The 13,192-nt window shown below is 52.7% G+C and overlaps 1 protein-coding gene across 1 annotated transcript; it reads right to left on the bottom strand.

The window, feature by feature from the left end:
• Window positions 1-1,231: 1,231 nt before the first annotated feature.
• On the bottom strand, window positions 1,232-13,030 carry BOK (BCL2 family apoptosis regulator BOK). Its single transcript, XM_084780803.1, has 5 exons — window positions 12,656-13,030; window positions 11,821-12,072; window positions 9,322-9,450; window positions 3,266-3,429; window positions 1,232-1,951 (listed from the first exon to the last, which is right to left on the bottom strand). Exons 2-5 carry the CDS (start codon window positions 12,041-12,043, stop codon window positions 1,826-1,828), a joined length of 642 nt encoding a protein of 213 aa, XP_084636929.1. The 5' UTR covers window positions 12,044-12,072; window positions 12,656-13,030; the 3' UTR covers window positions 1,232-1,825.
• Window positions 13,031-13,192: the final 162 nt, after the last annotated feature.

Below are 13,192 nucleotides of genomic sequence, written 5' to 3'. Positions count from 1 at the left end.
TATACAGCAAAGGAAACCCAGTGTATCCACCTTCCTGCACTGCCTTGGAAAATCAAGTTGCCCACAGCTCGAGCACTACAGTGAGCCTGGCCTGGAGGCAGACATATATACTGGGCCAACAGTAAAAAGCTTGAAGCACTAGAGCTGGTTCCTAAGGGTTAGTGAGGTGACGGGGCAAGAGAGTGCGTAGCTGGGAGCTATGAGACAGCCTCTTCCAACATCCTCACCAGATCTTTGAGCCTCTTCTCCATTCTGTCTTCAGCTAAACTGGATGTGGTGGTGCACTTCTTTAATCCCAGCACTCAGAAGCTGAGGCAGGAGGATCTCTGTGAATTCGAGAACAGCCTGGTCTATATATTGAGTACCAGGGCAGCTAGGACTAAACAGCCTCTATCTCCAGACCACCACCTCAACAAAAATCTCTAGCTAATTCACAGTGACGACCAGGCCTCAGCTTCAGCCAGCCAGTCACAGCCCTGGTTCCTATCCCAGCCCCAGCCATAACACAGTCATCTGCTTGGTGAGAGTCTTGTCAAAAGGTCAGCCTGACCCAACTCATTCCTCCCACCCTGGATAGCCATTTCCACACATTTTCCACCACTTTGCATAAATAAGAAAGTAAAATTTAACAGGGTTGTAGTAGCACATACCTTTAATCCCAGCACTTGGGAGTTAGAGGCAACTCTGTGAGTTCAAGGCCAGCCTGGTCTCCAAATCGAGTCCAGGACAGCCAAGACTACACAGAGAACTCCTGTCTCAGAGAAGGAAAAAAAAAGTCCTGAGTGAATGTATATTGTTTAACACAGGCATGGCCAACCCATGGACGGGTGACTTTAGTCTGAATGAATGTTAGAATGTTTATGGACGATCGACCAGGGTATACAAACACTAGAGACGGCAGCTTCCTCCTAAATGAGTACAGACTGAGAGCACCTACAGACATACTAAGACTAGCCGACCCTTCCTGCCCCCACCAAAGGCTCACCCTGTGTGCACATCCCACCTGACCTCAGCTTTTCTGTCACATGATCACGTGTTCTTTCTTCATCCCCTCACAGCCCCTAGTCAAGCCAACACCAAAGCTGCTCAGGACACAGCAGCTAGGGAAGGGTATTGAACTTCTACTAACACCTTGAAGGACTGGGCTTCCCCAGAGTCTGAGCTCTTGCAGCAGGCGGTGATTAGCAGTCCCAGGAAGACACACACAGAAAGCAGAGCAGGGTCTCACACGTCACTGGGTAAAGCTTTATTGGAGCATAACTTACACAGACCTCCTCATCCACAGGATCTTGTTCATTGGTCAGGTGAACTAGCCTGGAGCCCTGCATCCATGGTCCCTGCCACAAAGGACCCATTGTGGGTTAGGGACACTATCTTCATCTAGAGATAGCCTAAGCGGCAACAGAAAACCTTCTATTCCACCTTTAGGGACAGTCAACGTCCCTGGCTCCCCCTCCATTAGCCAGAGTCACCTTCAGATCAAATGTACAGGACCTGCTTTTCCCCAAGACTGAGGCCAGCTCATGTCCTGGGGTGGGGCCTGGAGCATCATGTGAAAGTGTTCACAGGTCCTTTTCTCTAGGCCTGGACTTTGTGGCAGGAGTTCCAGGAGAAGAGTACAGCAGACATAGAGGCCAGCTCCTAGACTCTGGCCCTCTCCGATCAACCCTCCCAGAGGCCAGGTTCCACAAAGGAATGGGGTATGGGACAGGGCCCCAGGGGCTGGATGCTCCCAATTTGAGTGAGGGAAGTGCTTTTCAGGTGCTGGGGGCCCCATGAGTTGGGCCCAGGGGCCATAGTATTGGCCCCTGCCCTGGTGGGCAATTCATCTCTCTGGCAACAACAGGAAGAATGCAGCCTTCAGGAAGCGCCCAAAACTGCAGAGTGTGGCCACAAGCCAGTGGGAGCGGAAGCCAGGGTCTGTGCTGACCACACACTTGAGGACATCCGTCTGGGAGATAAAAAGGATAGTTAGCAAAGCCAGGCACCCAAGGTCCCTAGTACCTTGCACTAGAAAAATGTCTCCCAAATCACAAAAGGAACATACAAAGCTGTGTAAGAACAGAGGTTGTGGTGGCACATGCCTTTAATCCCAACATTCAGGAGGCAGAGGCAGGTGGATCGCTGTGAGTTCGAAGCCAGCCTGATCTACAAAGTGAGTCCAGGACAACCAAGGCTACACAGAGAAACCCTGTCTCAAAAAAAACAAAAAACAAAAAAAATTTTTTTTAATTATCTTAAGAACAGAGGTTGTAGCCAGGCGGTGGTGGTACACGCCTTTAATCCCAGCACTTAGGAGACAGAGACAGGCGGATCACTGTGAGTTCGAGGCCAGCCTGGGCTACAAAGCAAGTCTAAGACAGCTAAGGCTACACAGAGAGACCCTTGTCTCAAAAAAGAAAGGAAAAAAAAAAAGAACGGAAGTTGTGGCTGGGCAGTGGTGGCACACACCTTTAATCCCAGTACTCAGGAGGCAGAGGCAGGCAGATCACTGAATTCGAGGCTAGCCTACTCTACAAAGCAAGTCCAGGACAGTCAAGGCTAACACAGACCCTGTCTCGAAAAACCAAAAAAAAAGAATGGAGGTTGTGGTCCATCTGGACCAAAACTTGAGCAAGACACCTGTAAGTTAGATGGGGAAGATCTCAAGTCTAACATCCTTGCCTACCCATTTTATAGGCAAAAACAGAGACTTCTGGGTAGAGCCCCATCATCCATGCTCAGTACCCAAAAAGCGTCTTTGGTTTGGCCAACCATGTAGACAGTCAGGCTGGAGACTGGGAGGGGCTGATCCTGACACCCCATCTCTAGCTCTTGCTTTTGTTGTTTGTTTTTCGAGACAGGGTTTCTCTGTGTAGCCCTGGCTGTCCTGGAACTCTCTTTGTAGACCAGGCTGGCCTCGAACTCACAAAAATCCACCTGCCTCTGCCTCCTGAACGCTGGGATTGAAGGCATACACTACCACGCTCGCCTTAGGTCTTGCTTCTTGAGAATGCAGAAAAGTGGGGCTCCCAAGAGGGGAAGTGAGGGTGCTTTGGGCAGTGCTACCCTTGTTGGCCTCTTCCTGCCAGGCATCCTCTGCCAGGCATAGAAGAGCCAGCGCCTGCCTGTGTCTCAGAGCAACCCTAAGTCCTGATGGCCTTGCCCACTACCCCCACGTTCCATCCCACTCCACCCTCCTGTTGCCAAACTAATACTCGGTGTTTACCACACCACACCACACCCCCTCACACACCCCCACCCCACAGCTGATGCTGAGACTCACCCATCCACCACGCCTCCGCAGCCAGGTTGCCAGGGTCTTGCGCACAAACTCCCCCAGGCAATCAACCAGGGCGTGAACCATGGCAGGCTGAGCCTGCCGGACACAGTCAACCGCTAGGCCCGCGGCCACTGAGTACAGGGACACTACCTTGCCCCATGTGATGCCTGTAAGAGAGAGAATTGCTAATCAGACCCAAGCTGGTGAGGGCCCATAGGGTACCATGAAGAGCTGAGCTGCTCTGAGCTACTTTTCCTGCCTGGTGACTAGCAGTGACAATGAAGCCAGGACTCTGCTGGCAGGCCACCACCACAACAGAGCACTTGGCTGCATGTACTCATGCAACTTGACCATCACCTCCAGCAGCCCAGATTGTCCCTCTCAGCCTCTGATGCATACCTGCTGGAGCCTAGGATGAGACCAGCCTTGCCTACACCTGAAAGAGGAGGGTCACAGGAGGACTCCTCCCCAGATCACTGGCCTGCGGGAGGCGTAACTGAAACCTGGAAGTAAGATGGGGGGGGGGGGACAATGCGGGGGATCACATGCTGCACCTTACAGAAATTTAGGGGCTGGAGAGATGGGCCAGTAGTTATAGTCTGTGCTATCCTGAGAACCAGCGTCCAGATCCCCAGGCCCCAAGCTGGGTGTGCGTGCATGGCAGCCCATCTCCCAGTTCCAGCCTTGGAAGGCAGAGCCAGGATCCTCAGAGCAAGGTGGTCAGCAAGGCTAGCCGCATCCGCAAGCTCTCGATGTGGTTGAGAGATGCCACCTCAGTGAATTAGAGTGGCTGAAGCTAAGATCCAGTATCAGCCTGGGGCCATGTGAACATGCAAGCATGTGTGCCCACAGACATGCAAACACATGAAAATGGAAAAGATACAGAAATTTTGTATTCTATCACCAGTACTGCCACAAAAAAAAAAAAAAAAAAAAGTAAGGTCCTGCCTGGCCTAATAATAACACTTTGAGGCAGAAAACCAGAAAAAGTTCAGTCAAGGTGGTCCTCAGCTAAGTAACCAGCTTGGAATACATAAATTCTTATCTCAAAACAGGGAGCAGGATATGGCTCAGTAGTTAAGGAGCACATAGTCCTCTTCCAGAGGACCAAATGCAGCTCCCAAAACCTACAATAAGCTATACCTCCAGCTCCAAGGAGATCTGTGATGTATCTGACCTCTGAGGGCACCTGAACACACACACACATATCAACACACAGATACATAAAAACACATACACATAGTTAGAAATATGTCTTTTAAGCCAGGTGTAGTGGCACACGCCTGTAATCCCAGTACTTGGGAGGCAAAAACAGGTGGATCTCTCTGAGTTCAAGGCTAGCCTGGTCTACAAAGCAAGTCTGGGACAGCCATGGCTACACAGACAACCCTTCTTGAAAAACAACAACAACACACACACACACAATAAATCTTTTTAAAAAGAGGTGTAGTGTAGTGGTATACTCCTGTAATCTAGGTTAAGAAAACTCAGGCAAGAGGATCTGAGACTGAGGGGGCAAAAAAAAAGTGCAAACAAAACACTAAGCATTTGAAAAACTAAGACCCATTTCCCCTGGTTAACAGCACAAGAACAAAAATTGTAACAAGATGTAGTTGCAGCCTCCTATGGTAAAAGCTTTAGGGGTCAGAGCTAGTCGAGTGTTTGCTATGTGAGTGTGAGTTCAAGAGGTCAGATCCCCAGCACCCACATAAAAAGCCTGGCATGCTGACATGTGCCTGTAACCCACAGCTGGCATCAAAGGTGTAGGGCAAGAGGGTCCTTAGGGCTTCCTGGCCAGCCAGCCTAGTCAGTGAGAGACTGTCTCAAAAAATAATTGGAAGAAGCTACTAAGGAAAACACTCATGATTAACCTATGACCTACATACATGTGCATCTACACATGCGCCTGTATACACACACACACACACACACACACACACACACACACACACACACACACACGAGATGAGAGAAAGGTTAAGGTAACTGCTGTTCTCAGCTTTGCTGGGGAAGACAGTTGGAGAGCATTTGACAATAGCAGGAAAGCAGGCACAGCTAGCCACAGGCCCTGTGAGATGTTACCCTAAAGGGTAGCATTTACAGACTATGGCATTCCCCTCAACCCACCTTCACACAGCAGTGAGAATAACCTCTCACAATGCATGAATCAGCACAGATGTTCACCACAGTACCACTCACAACAACCAAAAAGGAAAAACTAACCGCTTGTTAGCCAACTGCTGGGCTTGTACAGCAGCCTTATTATGCAGCCGAGAATCAGAGTGAAGTCCCAATGAATGCCACAACATGGCAAGGGAAAGGACAAACACAAAAGGGCACAAAGCCAATCCCACCTACAGAAAACATGTGGGACAGGCATACCCACAAAGACAAAACAGATCCAGAGGGGCCTGGGGCCAGGGACAGGAAGTGCCTGCTCATAGGCAGTATGTCCACAGGATTAAGACAAAATAGCATTCTGGATGCGCTAAATGCCACCAAATTGACATTTAATGTGGCTAAATGTACAGTATATGCATGTCACCTCAAAAAAAAAAAAAAAAAAAAAAGGAATAGGAGAGCCAGACGGTGGTAACACATGCCTTTAATCCAAACACTCAGGAGGCAGAGGCAGGTGGATCTCTGTAAGTTCCAGGCCAGCCTGGTTTACAGTGCTAGTTCCAGGACAGCCAGGACTACACAGAGAGACCCTGTCTCAAAAACAAACAAAAAAGGAATAGGAGAAAGAACAGTGAACCCCCTGAAATCAGACAGCGCCGCACACCCACTTCTAGCTCTCCCACAGGAGTTACCTGCCCTCTCTTTCAAAATAAACCCAAATCTGAAATCCCAACTGAGCTCCACACTGGCTTTAACAGTACCCTTGTCACTCCCCAGTTTTCAGCCCACTGAGCATCCTAGACCAAAGGTTACTGCTCTTGGTCAGCTGGGTAACAGGGCCTTGTCACCAGGGCTTGTCGTCATCACAGGCTCTTCTGCTGTAAGCTGTGCCTTTGATGACATAGATGGGGGGGGCTTGGCATCTGTGTCACCCAGAGTACCCAAGTCTGAGTCCATCAAAGAACTGACAAGCTTGATGTCCTGTTAAACAGAGTGTTCCATAGGGTGGCAGGGGAAGGTGGTGCCCAGGGTCCCGCCTTGGGGAGCCCCCGCTTTCCTTGGGCTGTCATGTCCACAAACGTGTAAACTATGTTATAGACTAACTGTAAATATGTGCAGCCTTCTAATTCTGGAACACCATTTTAAAGATTTGTGGGAGCAGTGTGGCACTTGGTTTTTTTGGAGACAAGGTATTTATTATGTATCTCTGGCTGTCCTGGAACTCGCTGTGCAGACCAGGCTGGCCTCGAACTCAGGTACCCACCTGCCTCTGCCTCCCGAGTGCTGGGATTAAAGGCATGCACCACCACACCCAGCCTGATTTATGTATGTTTCATGTTACGGGGGTTCTGTCTGCACATCTGTCTGTGCACCACATATATACAGTACCCAAGGAGACCAGAAAAGGGCTCAGGCCGCCTTGAACTGGATAGAACTAGAGTTACAGCTGGTTGTAAGCTGCCTTGTGTCTGCTGGGAACTGAACTCAGGTCCTTGGGAAGAGCAGTAAGTGCTCTTAACTGCTAAACCATCTCTGCAGCCCTGAACATCTTTATCACTCCAGGAGAATCCCCGTAGCTTCCCCCACCCCCAACTTGTGATTCGCTCTGTTACAGTCAACATAGCTTGCACATTTCGCACAAGTGGAATTTGTGTCTGGCACATTTAAGGTTCATCTGCACTACCCTGCCTCACTCTTCTTTGTGTCTGACCAGTATTCCACGTGTAAATTAACGGACACTTGGATAGTCACTACCTCTGGCTATATTATGCTGCTGGGAACACACACAGGCAGGCCTCTCGTGGTTTATTTCTGTTGGGTGTTGTCGGGTCATATGGAAACTCCATGCTTCACCATTTGAGGACCAGCCAGGCTTCAAAAGTGGCCACACTTCACCAGCTGTGAGTAAAGGCTGAGTTGTCGTCCCCCCGCCCCGCCCCTAACCTCCCACCCCCATCAACACTGTGGTTGTCTGGCCATCCTGGTACGTAGGAAGCCATTCTGGCACACACACAATGACTGATGATGCCGAACATCTCATGTGCTTGTTTGTAAAGTCTGCTGGTGCTTCCTGGCCTCCAGTGGGATGTGACCACCCTGCATTCCCATGGCCTCCCTTCCCCTGCCTCCTCCCTGCAGCTTGGAGACAGACACTCAAGCGGCCACCCATGGCTGGCGTCAGCTGGAAAGGGCTCTGTCTCCCCGAGAGGACCTCCCAGGGCGAGTGCCTTTCTGAGCTGCCTCCATGCTCAAGGTGGGCTTGCACAGGCAGGGATGGTGGACATGGGGTAAGGTTATGCTGACCTTTCCCCAACTCACACTTATACCACCCAAAAGGCAGTCCCTTTCTCCTGTTTACACCTCCCACTAACAGAGACCCAGCCACTCTCCTGGGCTCACCGCAGACATCAGCAGGCCAGATCTGTAGTCTCAGAAGCAAAGTTGCTTATAAATCCAGCCATCCATGGCTCGTAAAGCAGCCTGCTTGACAGCTTGGAGACAAGACACCCCAGGGGGCCACTCGTGGCTGGCGTCAGCTGGAAAGCTCCAGAGAGGGCTAGCAAGGAAAAATGCCCAGCTGCTGGCTTCCTTCCTGAGCTCTACCCACTGCCGGTCCCACCAGGTACCTGTAGGTTACCCTCAAAAAAGGGGCAAGAGCTTACCCACTAACTCCTACTACAGTTTCCCCCACGCCACAGCCCTTCTCCATCTCTCCCACTCCACCTCCCACCCACTCATCTACTTCCCACAGCCCAGCCCCCCATTGCCCTGCATCTTTTCAGTACAGAAGTCACACCCGCTGATCCTGGACTGTCATGTGATGCTCTTGAGGCTAGCCTGGGCCTCCCACTCCTTGGCAAAGACAACGACACGAATCTGGCTTTAAGTGACACATGTGGACAACAAGGTATCTATTGGGGTTCTAAGGAAAGAGAACGGAAAAGAGGGTTTGGGGAGATGGGTCATGCAGCCCCCTGTAAGTCTGGGGCAGTATACAGACGGGAACTTAAGGCAAAGTGGGAGGAGGCTGCAGAGTTAAGAGGGGCTTGCCTATCACTCACTTCTGTAGCACCAGGGAGAGCCCCCGGTGAGTGGTCACAGCCATCCAGGCCTGCATGTCCCTAAGTTCCTAAAGTACCCATGACTGGACACACAGATTGTCTGGGATGTTCCCCTTTGTGAATGCCTCATGTGCATCTAGCTGTGGAAATTCAAGTACCATGGTCACTAAAAGCCCAGGATATGCTGCTGCAGTGTCACAGAGGGCTGCTGCCCTGGGGGGCACCATAGCCCCAGCCAGTGCTGGACCACTATTACATGGCAGGACTGTGTCATCAGCCTTCAGAATGACCAGCAGCAGGACCAGTGGATTGGCTCAGAGGATACAGGCTAAGCCTGAAGACTTGAGTTCAACCTCAGGGACCCACATAGCGAAAGGAAAGAGCCGACTCCCAAAAGCTGTCCTCTGACCTCATGTGCTGTGATTGGGTGTGTGAGCATGCGCATTCACACACCAAGTAAAAGTGTAACAAAACCAGCTAGTTGTGGTGGTGCATACTTTTAGTCCGAGCTCTCAGAGGCCAGAGGCAGGCTGATCTCTATGAATTCGAGGCCAGCCTGGTCTACAGGACAGCCGGGGCTACACAGAGAAACCATGTCTCAAAACACCAAAATAAGTAAATGAATAAAAATACAAAACAAGATGGCCAGCCGTACCTTGCAGGGCTGTGTGAGCCAGGTCTTTGCTGGGCTGGGCTGTTACACAGTTCAGAACAGCCCCAAGTGGCAGAAGGCCTGTATAGATGGCAGTGATTTAGAACCCATGGAGCTGTGTCAGAGGACCTCAAGAACTTTCTATCCCTGCAACCCTGCCTGATCCACAGATGTTAAACCCCACCCCCTCCCAGAGGTGCCTTGGGTAAACAGGCCAGACCTACCTGCTGAGAAGATGTGGCCTGCTACAGCGAGGAAGGCATCAGTCACCACGGGCTCAGACTGTAGGGAGATATGCAACTGCCGGGCCACATTTCGGTATACGCTGGGACGGATCTGCTCCAGTTCATCCCCTGCAGGGGCACACAGTGGTTCAGGGCCTCTCACATCTTAGCCTTGTGGCCAGCACTGACCAGGACACAATCCTGCATTTGACCCACCTGACCTCACATGCCTTCCAAGCTAACACTCTGCGGCTTCTTCCACTTAACCTGTTTGACCCCCAACCCCTCCCCACAACCCCTTCACCAATTTTTAATTCATTTGTCTCTCACAACCAAGAGACTAACTAGAGAGGCTGCGGAACCTCCAAGCCCCTTAAGGCAAACTGGCTGGGCCAGTGGGGCAGGAATCCTGCAGTGGTGCATGGGCAGTGCCTGCTCAGTCAGTGACTCAGAGCAGGCAGGCTGGTAGGCAGACAGACAGTGATAGGCTGAGCAGGATATAGGAACCAGGTGGGCTGGCAAGCGGACCCCAACATGGCGAGGGGCTTGGCTGGAAGACCACATCTATGTAGTCACCCCTGCTGCCTCACAGGATGATGCTGTCTTAGGCACTAGCATCACTAGTGATAGATAGCTCAGTGAACTGACTTAGGCTGAGCTAAGGGCCTGGGACAATGGTACCACCCTGGGACATGCCAACCTGGGCTCCTGCTGCCAAATGGGTGTGTCTTTCTGTGGTACTATTTCAGCCCAGCCATAGCTGTGCCAAAGAGATGCCATCCACGGTCCCACCTGGCCCCTGGGCTACAGTGCCCTTGGCAGCATCATGCACGCGCCGGGAAAGATGGGTGCCGGGAATTCCACAGAGCCTCTGATTGGGTGTCCCTGGCCCAGCCACTTCCCCAGCCAAAGCAAATAGGGAAATGCTGCTGCTGCTGCTGCTGCTGCTGCCTGGCCTGGCCCAGCGATAAGGGCGCCCACGTCATCCCTGAGGCCAGCTGTGCTCTATCTAATTAATTAAGATCTGGAACCAGAACAGAATCAGGAGGAGGGCCAGGGGATGGCATGGAAATTCCCAGGGCTGGCCTGCCTGCTGCCAAGGATAAATCCTGGGGGCCTCTGGAGACTGACCCTAGGAGACTGCTTCCTGTTTGTGGCTGGAACAATGCTGGGGGTCTGGGACATATGGATGACCTTAGAAGACTTCACCCTGAACAGTCACGGTAGCACCAAACAACCTGAACAAGAACACACGGGGATTCAGGCTCTCTCCCTCCAGGAATAATCCCCTGAGCTGCCTAGAAGGGTCTGAAGCCAGAGTGTAGGAACAATAGGACTGGGTGATGGAGAAAGGCCTTAAAGAGTTCTGCCGGTGTACATGCAGTTAGAACATTGTATACATAATAAATAAATAAATATTAAAAAAAAAAAGAGTTCTTGAGTACTCAGAGGCCTGCTGCCGAGCACAAGCCTTGGCACCTGCTCCTCTCCACAGGCCAGTGTTCAAGCCTCTCAGGACCTGCCAAAGGGACCCGTAAGGACTGAAGTTTAGTGGGGCAGACCCAAAGGCACGACTTCCTCCCAGGGACCAGGTCTACCCAGCCCTGCTCCTTGAAGCCATCCCAGCACAAAGATCCAGGCGTATATAAAAGAGTATGTGTGCAAACCTCATCTCCCATGGTCCTACAGAGCTCCCTCTAACCAGGAGCGTGTACACCAGGTCTCAGCACCACCACCACCCTTCTTTTTTTAACCTCTGCCATTACCTCTTGCACAGCCCCAGGCCCTCTGGCTATAGTAAGACAAACTGTCCAGGATGAAGGTTTGCCCATCCTTCAACCATCGCATGTCCAGGCCTTAGAGAAGCTAAAAAGAGCCACTGAGCTAGCTATGTATGACCCCAAAAACAAGTGTCCCAGATGCCCTCAAGGAGGCTCTGGGGGGCCCTTCCCATCAAGAGAAACTGCAATGAGTGTCGGATCTCAGCCAATAGCTGAAAAACTGAAAGGCCTTTTTTTTCCAAAACAAACATTGGGACACGTGGTCCCACAAAGGATTTTTCAGTCCAGCAAAGTACAAGGGTCACAATAAAGTTTAGCTGCTAAAATATTACTCTTCCAGAGCTTTCTGTGGTTTTTGTAGCAAGAATGTCTGTGATCTGGGCTAAGCAGGCACAAGAGTGGAGGGTGGGGATGGGGGGGGGGGTGATGCTGACAAAGGAGCCGGCAAGCAGGCAAGCCTGGGGAAGAACAGAGGAGCACCAACCTGTGTGGCCTATCTTTGCACACTCTCCATTCCAGACAGATTTGGGCTCCCACACACGCCCCCTCTTTACCCCAGAGGGTGAGGCACAGCTGCAGAAAGACTGAACTTGTTTCGAGAAGGGAATGTCAGTGCTGAACAGCTGTACCTGGTACCCCGAAACACACGGGGCAAGCCTTTAAAGCAGCTATAAAGGGGGTGGCCTGGGATGGTACCTGCTGATGCCCCCACACTCACCCAAGCGCAGCAGCACAGTGCACACCTCTGCCAGGCGTCCTCCAGGGGCAGGTGAAGCGCGCTCTGGGGCGCTCCAAGAGAGGCCGGCGCGCAAAAGCCGGGCATGCACGTACTCCCGGCCTAGTGCCTTAGCCTGAGCCACCAGCTCCTTGTCTGTGGGAGAACGATCAAAGGCGTCCATGATCTCGGCAGCAAAGACAGAAGAGCGCCGCAGCACCTCCATGGCCGAAGCGCAGGCGAAAGGCGCCACACCTGCGAACAGACAGAGCTCAGCCGGATCGCCTCCAGCCAGGTGGCGAAGGGACGCCCGCCACGCTAGGAGACCTGGAGGCGCGGTGCGAGGCACAGCGGTCCCCACCGCGTGCGCCCCAGTCGCGCCCGGCCCCGATCCAAACCGCACGGGAGGTCGGCTGGGCGCCGCCCTCAAAAAGGGCTGGTTTCTGACAGCCCACCCCAAGCCTTTTAAAAAGGCACCCCAAGACTTTTAAAACAGTGCCACGTTCTTTTAGGTTCTAAATTAAGCCACGCGGTTCCTGGCGATGGCCAAAGGTTAGAAACCAGCGGGGAAATGGCGATAGGTTCTATAATCACAGCGCTGTGTTTGGGGGCGACGGAGGATGCGGGTTGGCCAGCTGCGGCCAAGCTACAAGCAGGAGCCCGCGGGCTTCTACCTGCGGGCGAATCAGCTACTAAGAAAGGATCCCAATAGCGCGGCGGTCTCTAGGCTCCCGAGGCCACACACTTGGCGTACCTCGCAGAGCGGGTGTTTGTCACCGGTGTCGCCGTTCCCATGGTGCTACATCCAGGGAACCGACGCCACGCCCGCCCGACTCACCTCTCCAGACGCATGGCGCGCGGATCGGCGGTGGAGTTGGGGTTTCAGGACCCACTCGCTGCTGTCGCCGCCGGTCTAGACCCTTCCATTCAAACCCGGGAGCGCGCGCCCCGCCCCGGCGCCCGCCCCGTCCACGCCCGAGCTGAAGCACAGGCTCCGCCGGTCTTCCCGCGCTCGCACAAGTCCTGGTCTCAAGGGGTGCGGGAGGCGTATCGCGGACTCCCCGTGGGCGAGAGGCCAGGCTTAGGGCTTCGCCTTCTAAGGAAACGGCAACCCCCGAGGGCGGAGCCGCAGCCCAGCTCTGCCCAACGCCTCCCCGGCTTGAGGAAGGCCAACACAAGTTCTCGGGATGCGCCCGGGAACGCCGCCAGGCTGGAGCTGTCCCGGCAGGCAGCGCGAAGAACAACCAGCTCTGACACCAACCCACTGGGGCGCACCGAGTTCCATTTTAGAACTGGCTGACTTATCCTTTCCCTATTGTCTTATAGAGACTCCTCAAAGATTCTGCATTCTTGCAGTTCTAGGAGAGCTGACGCC

The sequence above is a fragment of the Acomys minous genome, assembly GCF_964271855.1.
Source record: "Acomys minous genome assembly, chromosome: 4".
In the NCBI taxonomy this organism is placed as follows: domain Eukaryota; kingdom Metazoa; phylum Chordata; class Mammalia; order Rodentia; family Muridae; genus Acomys; species Acomys minous.
This window is presented reverse-complemented; position numbering and strand designations above follow the sequence as displayed.

What these genes read in the sequence shown, in the direction of transcription:
- BOK (XM_084780803.1), bottom strand. Translation starts at nt 12,043, where the DNA reads ATGGAGGTGCTGCGGCGCTCTTCTGTCTTTGCTGCCGAGATCATGGAC. An exon ending in AGGCCACATCTTCTCAGCAG is followed by an intron (nt 3,430 to 9,321) that starts GTAGGTCTGGCC and finishes TCTCTCTTACAG; the next exon opens with GCATCACATGGGGCAAGGTA. An exon ending in TGCGGAGGCGTGGTGGATGG is followed by an intron (nt 1,952 to 3,265) that starts GTGAGTCTCAGC and finishes TTTATCTCCCAG; the next exon opens with ACGGATGTCCTCAAGTGTGT.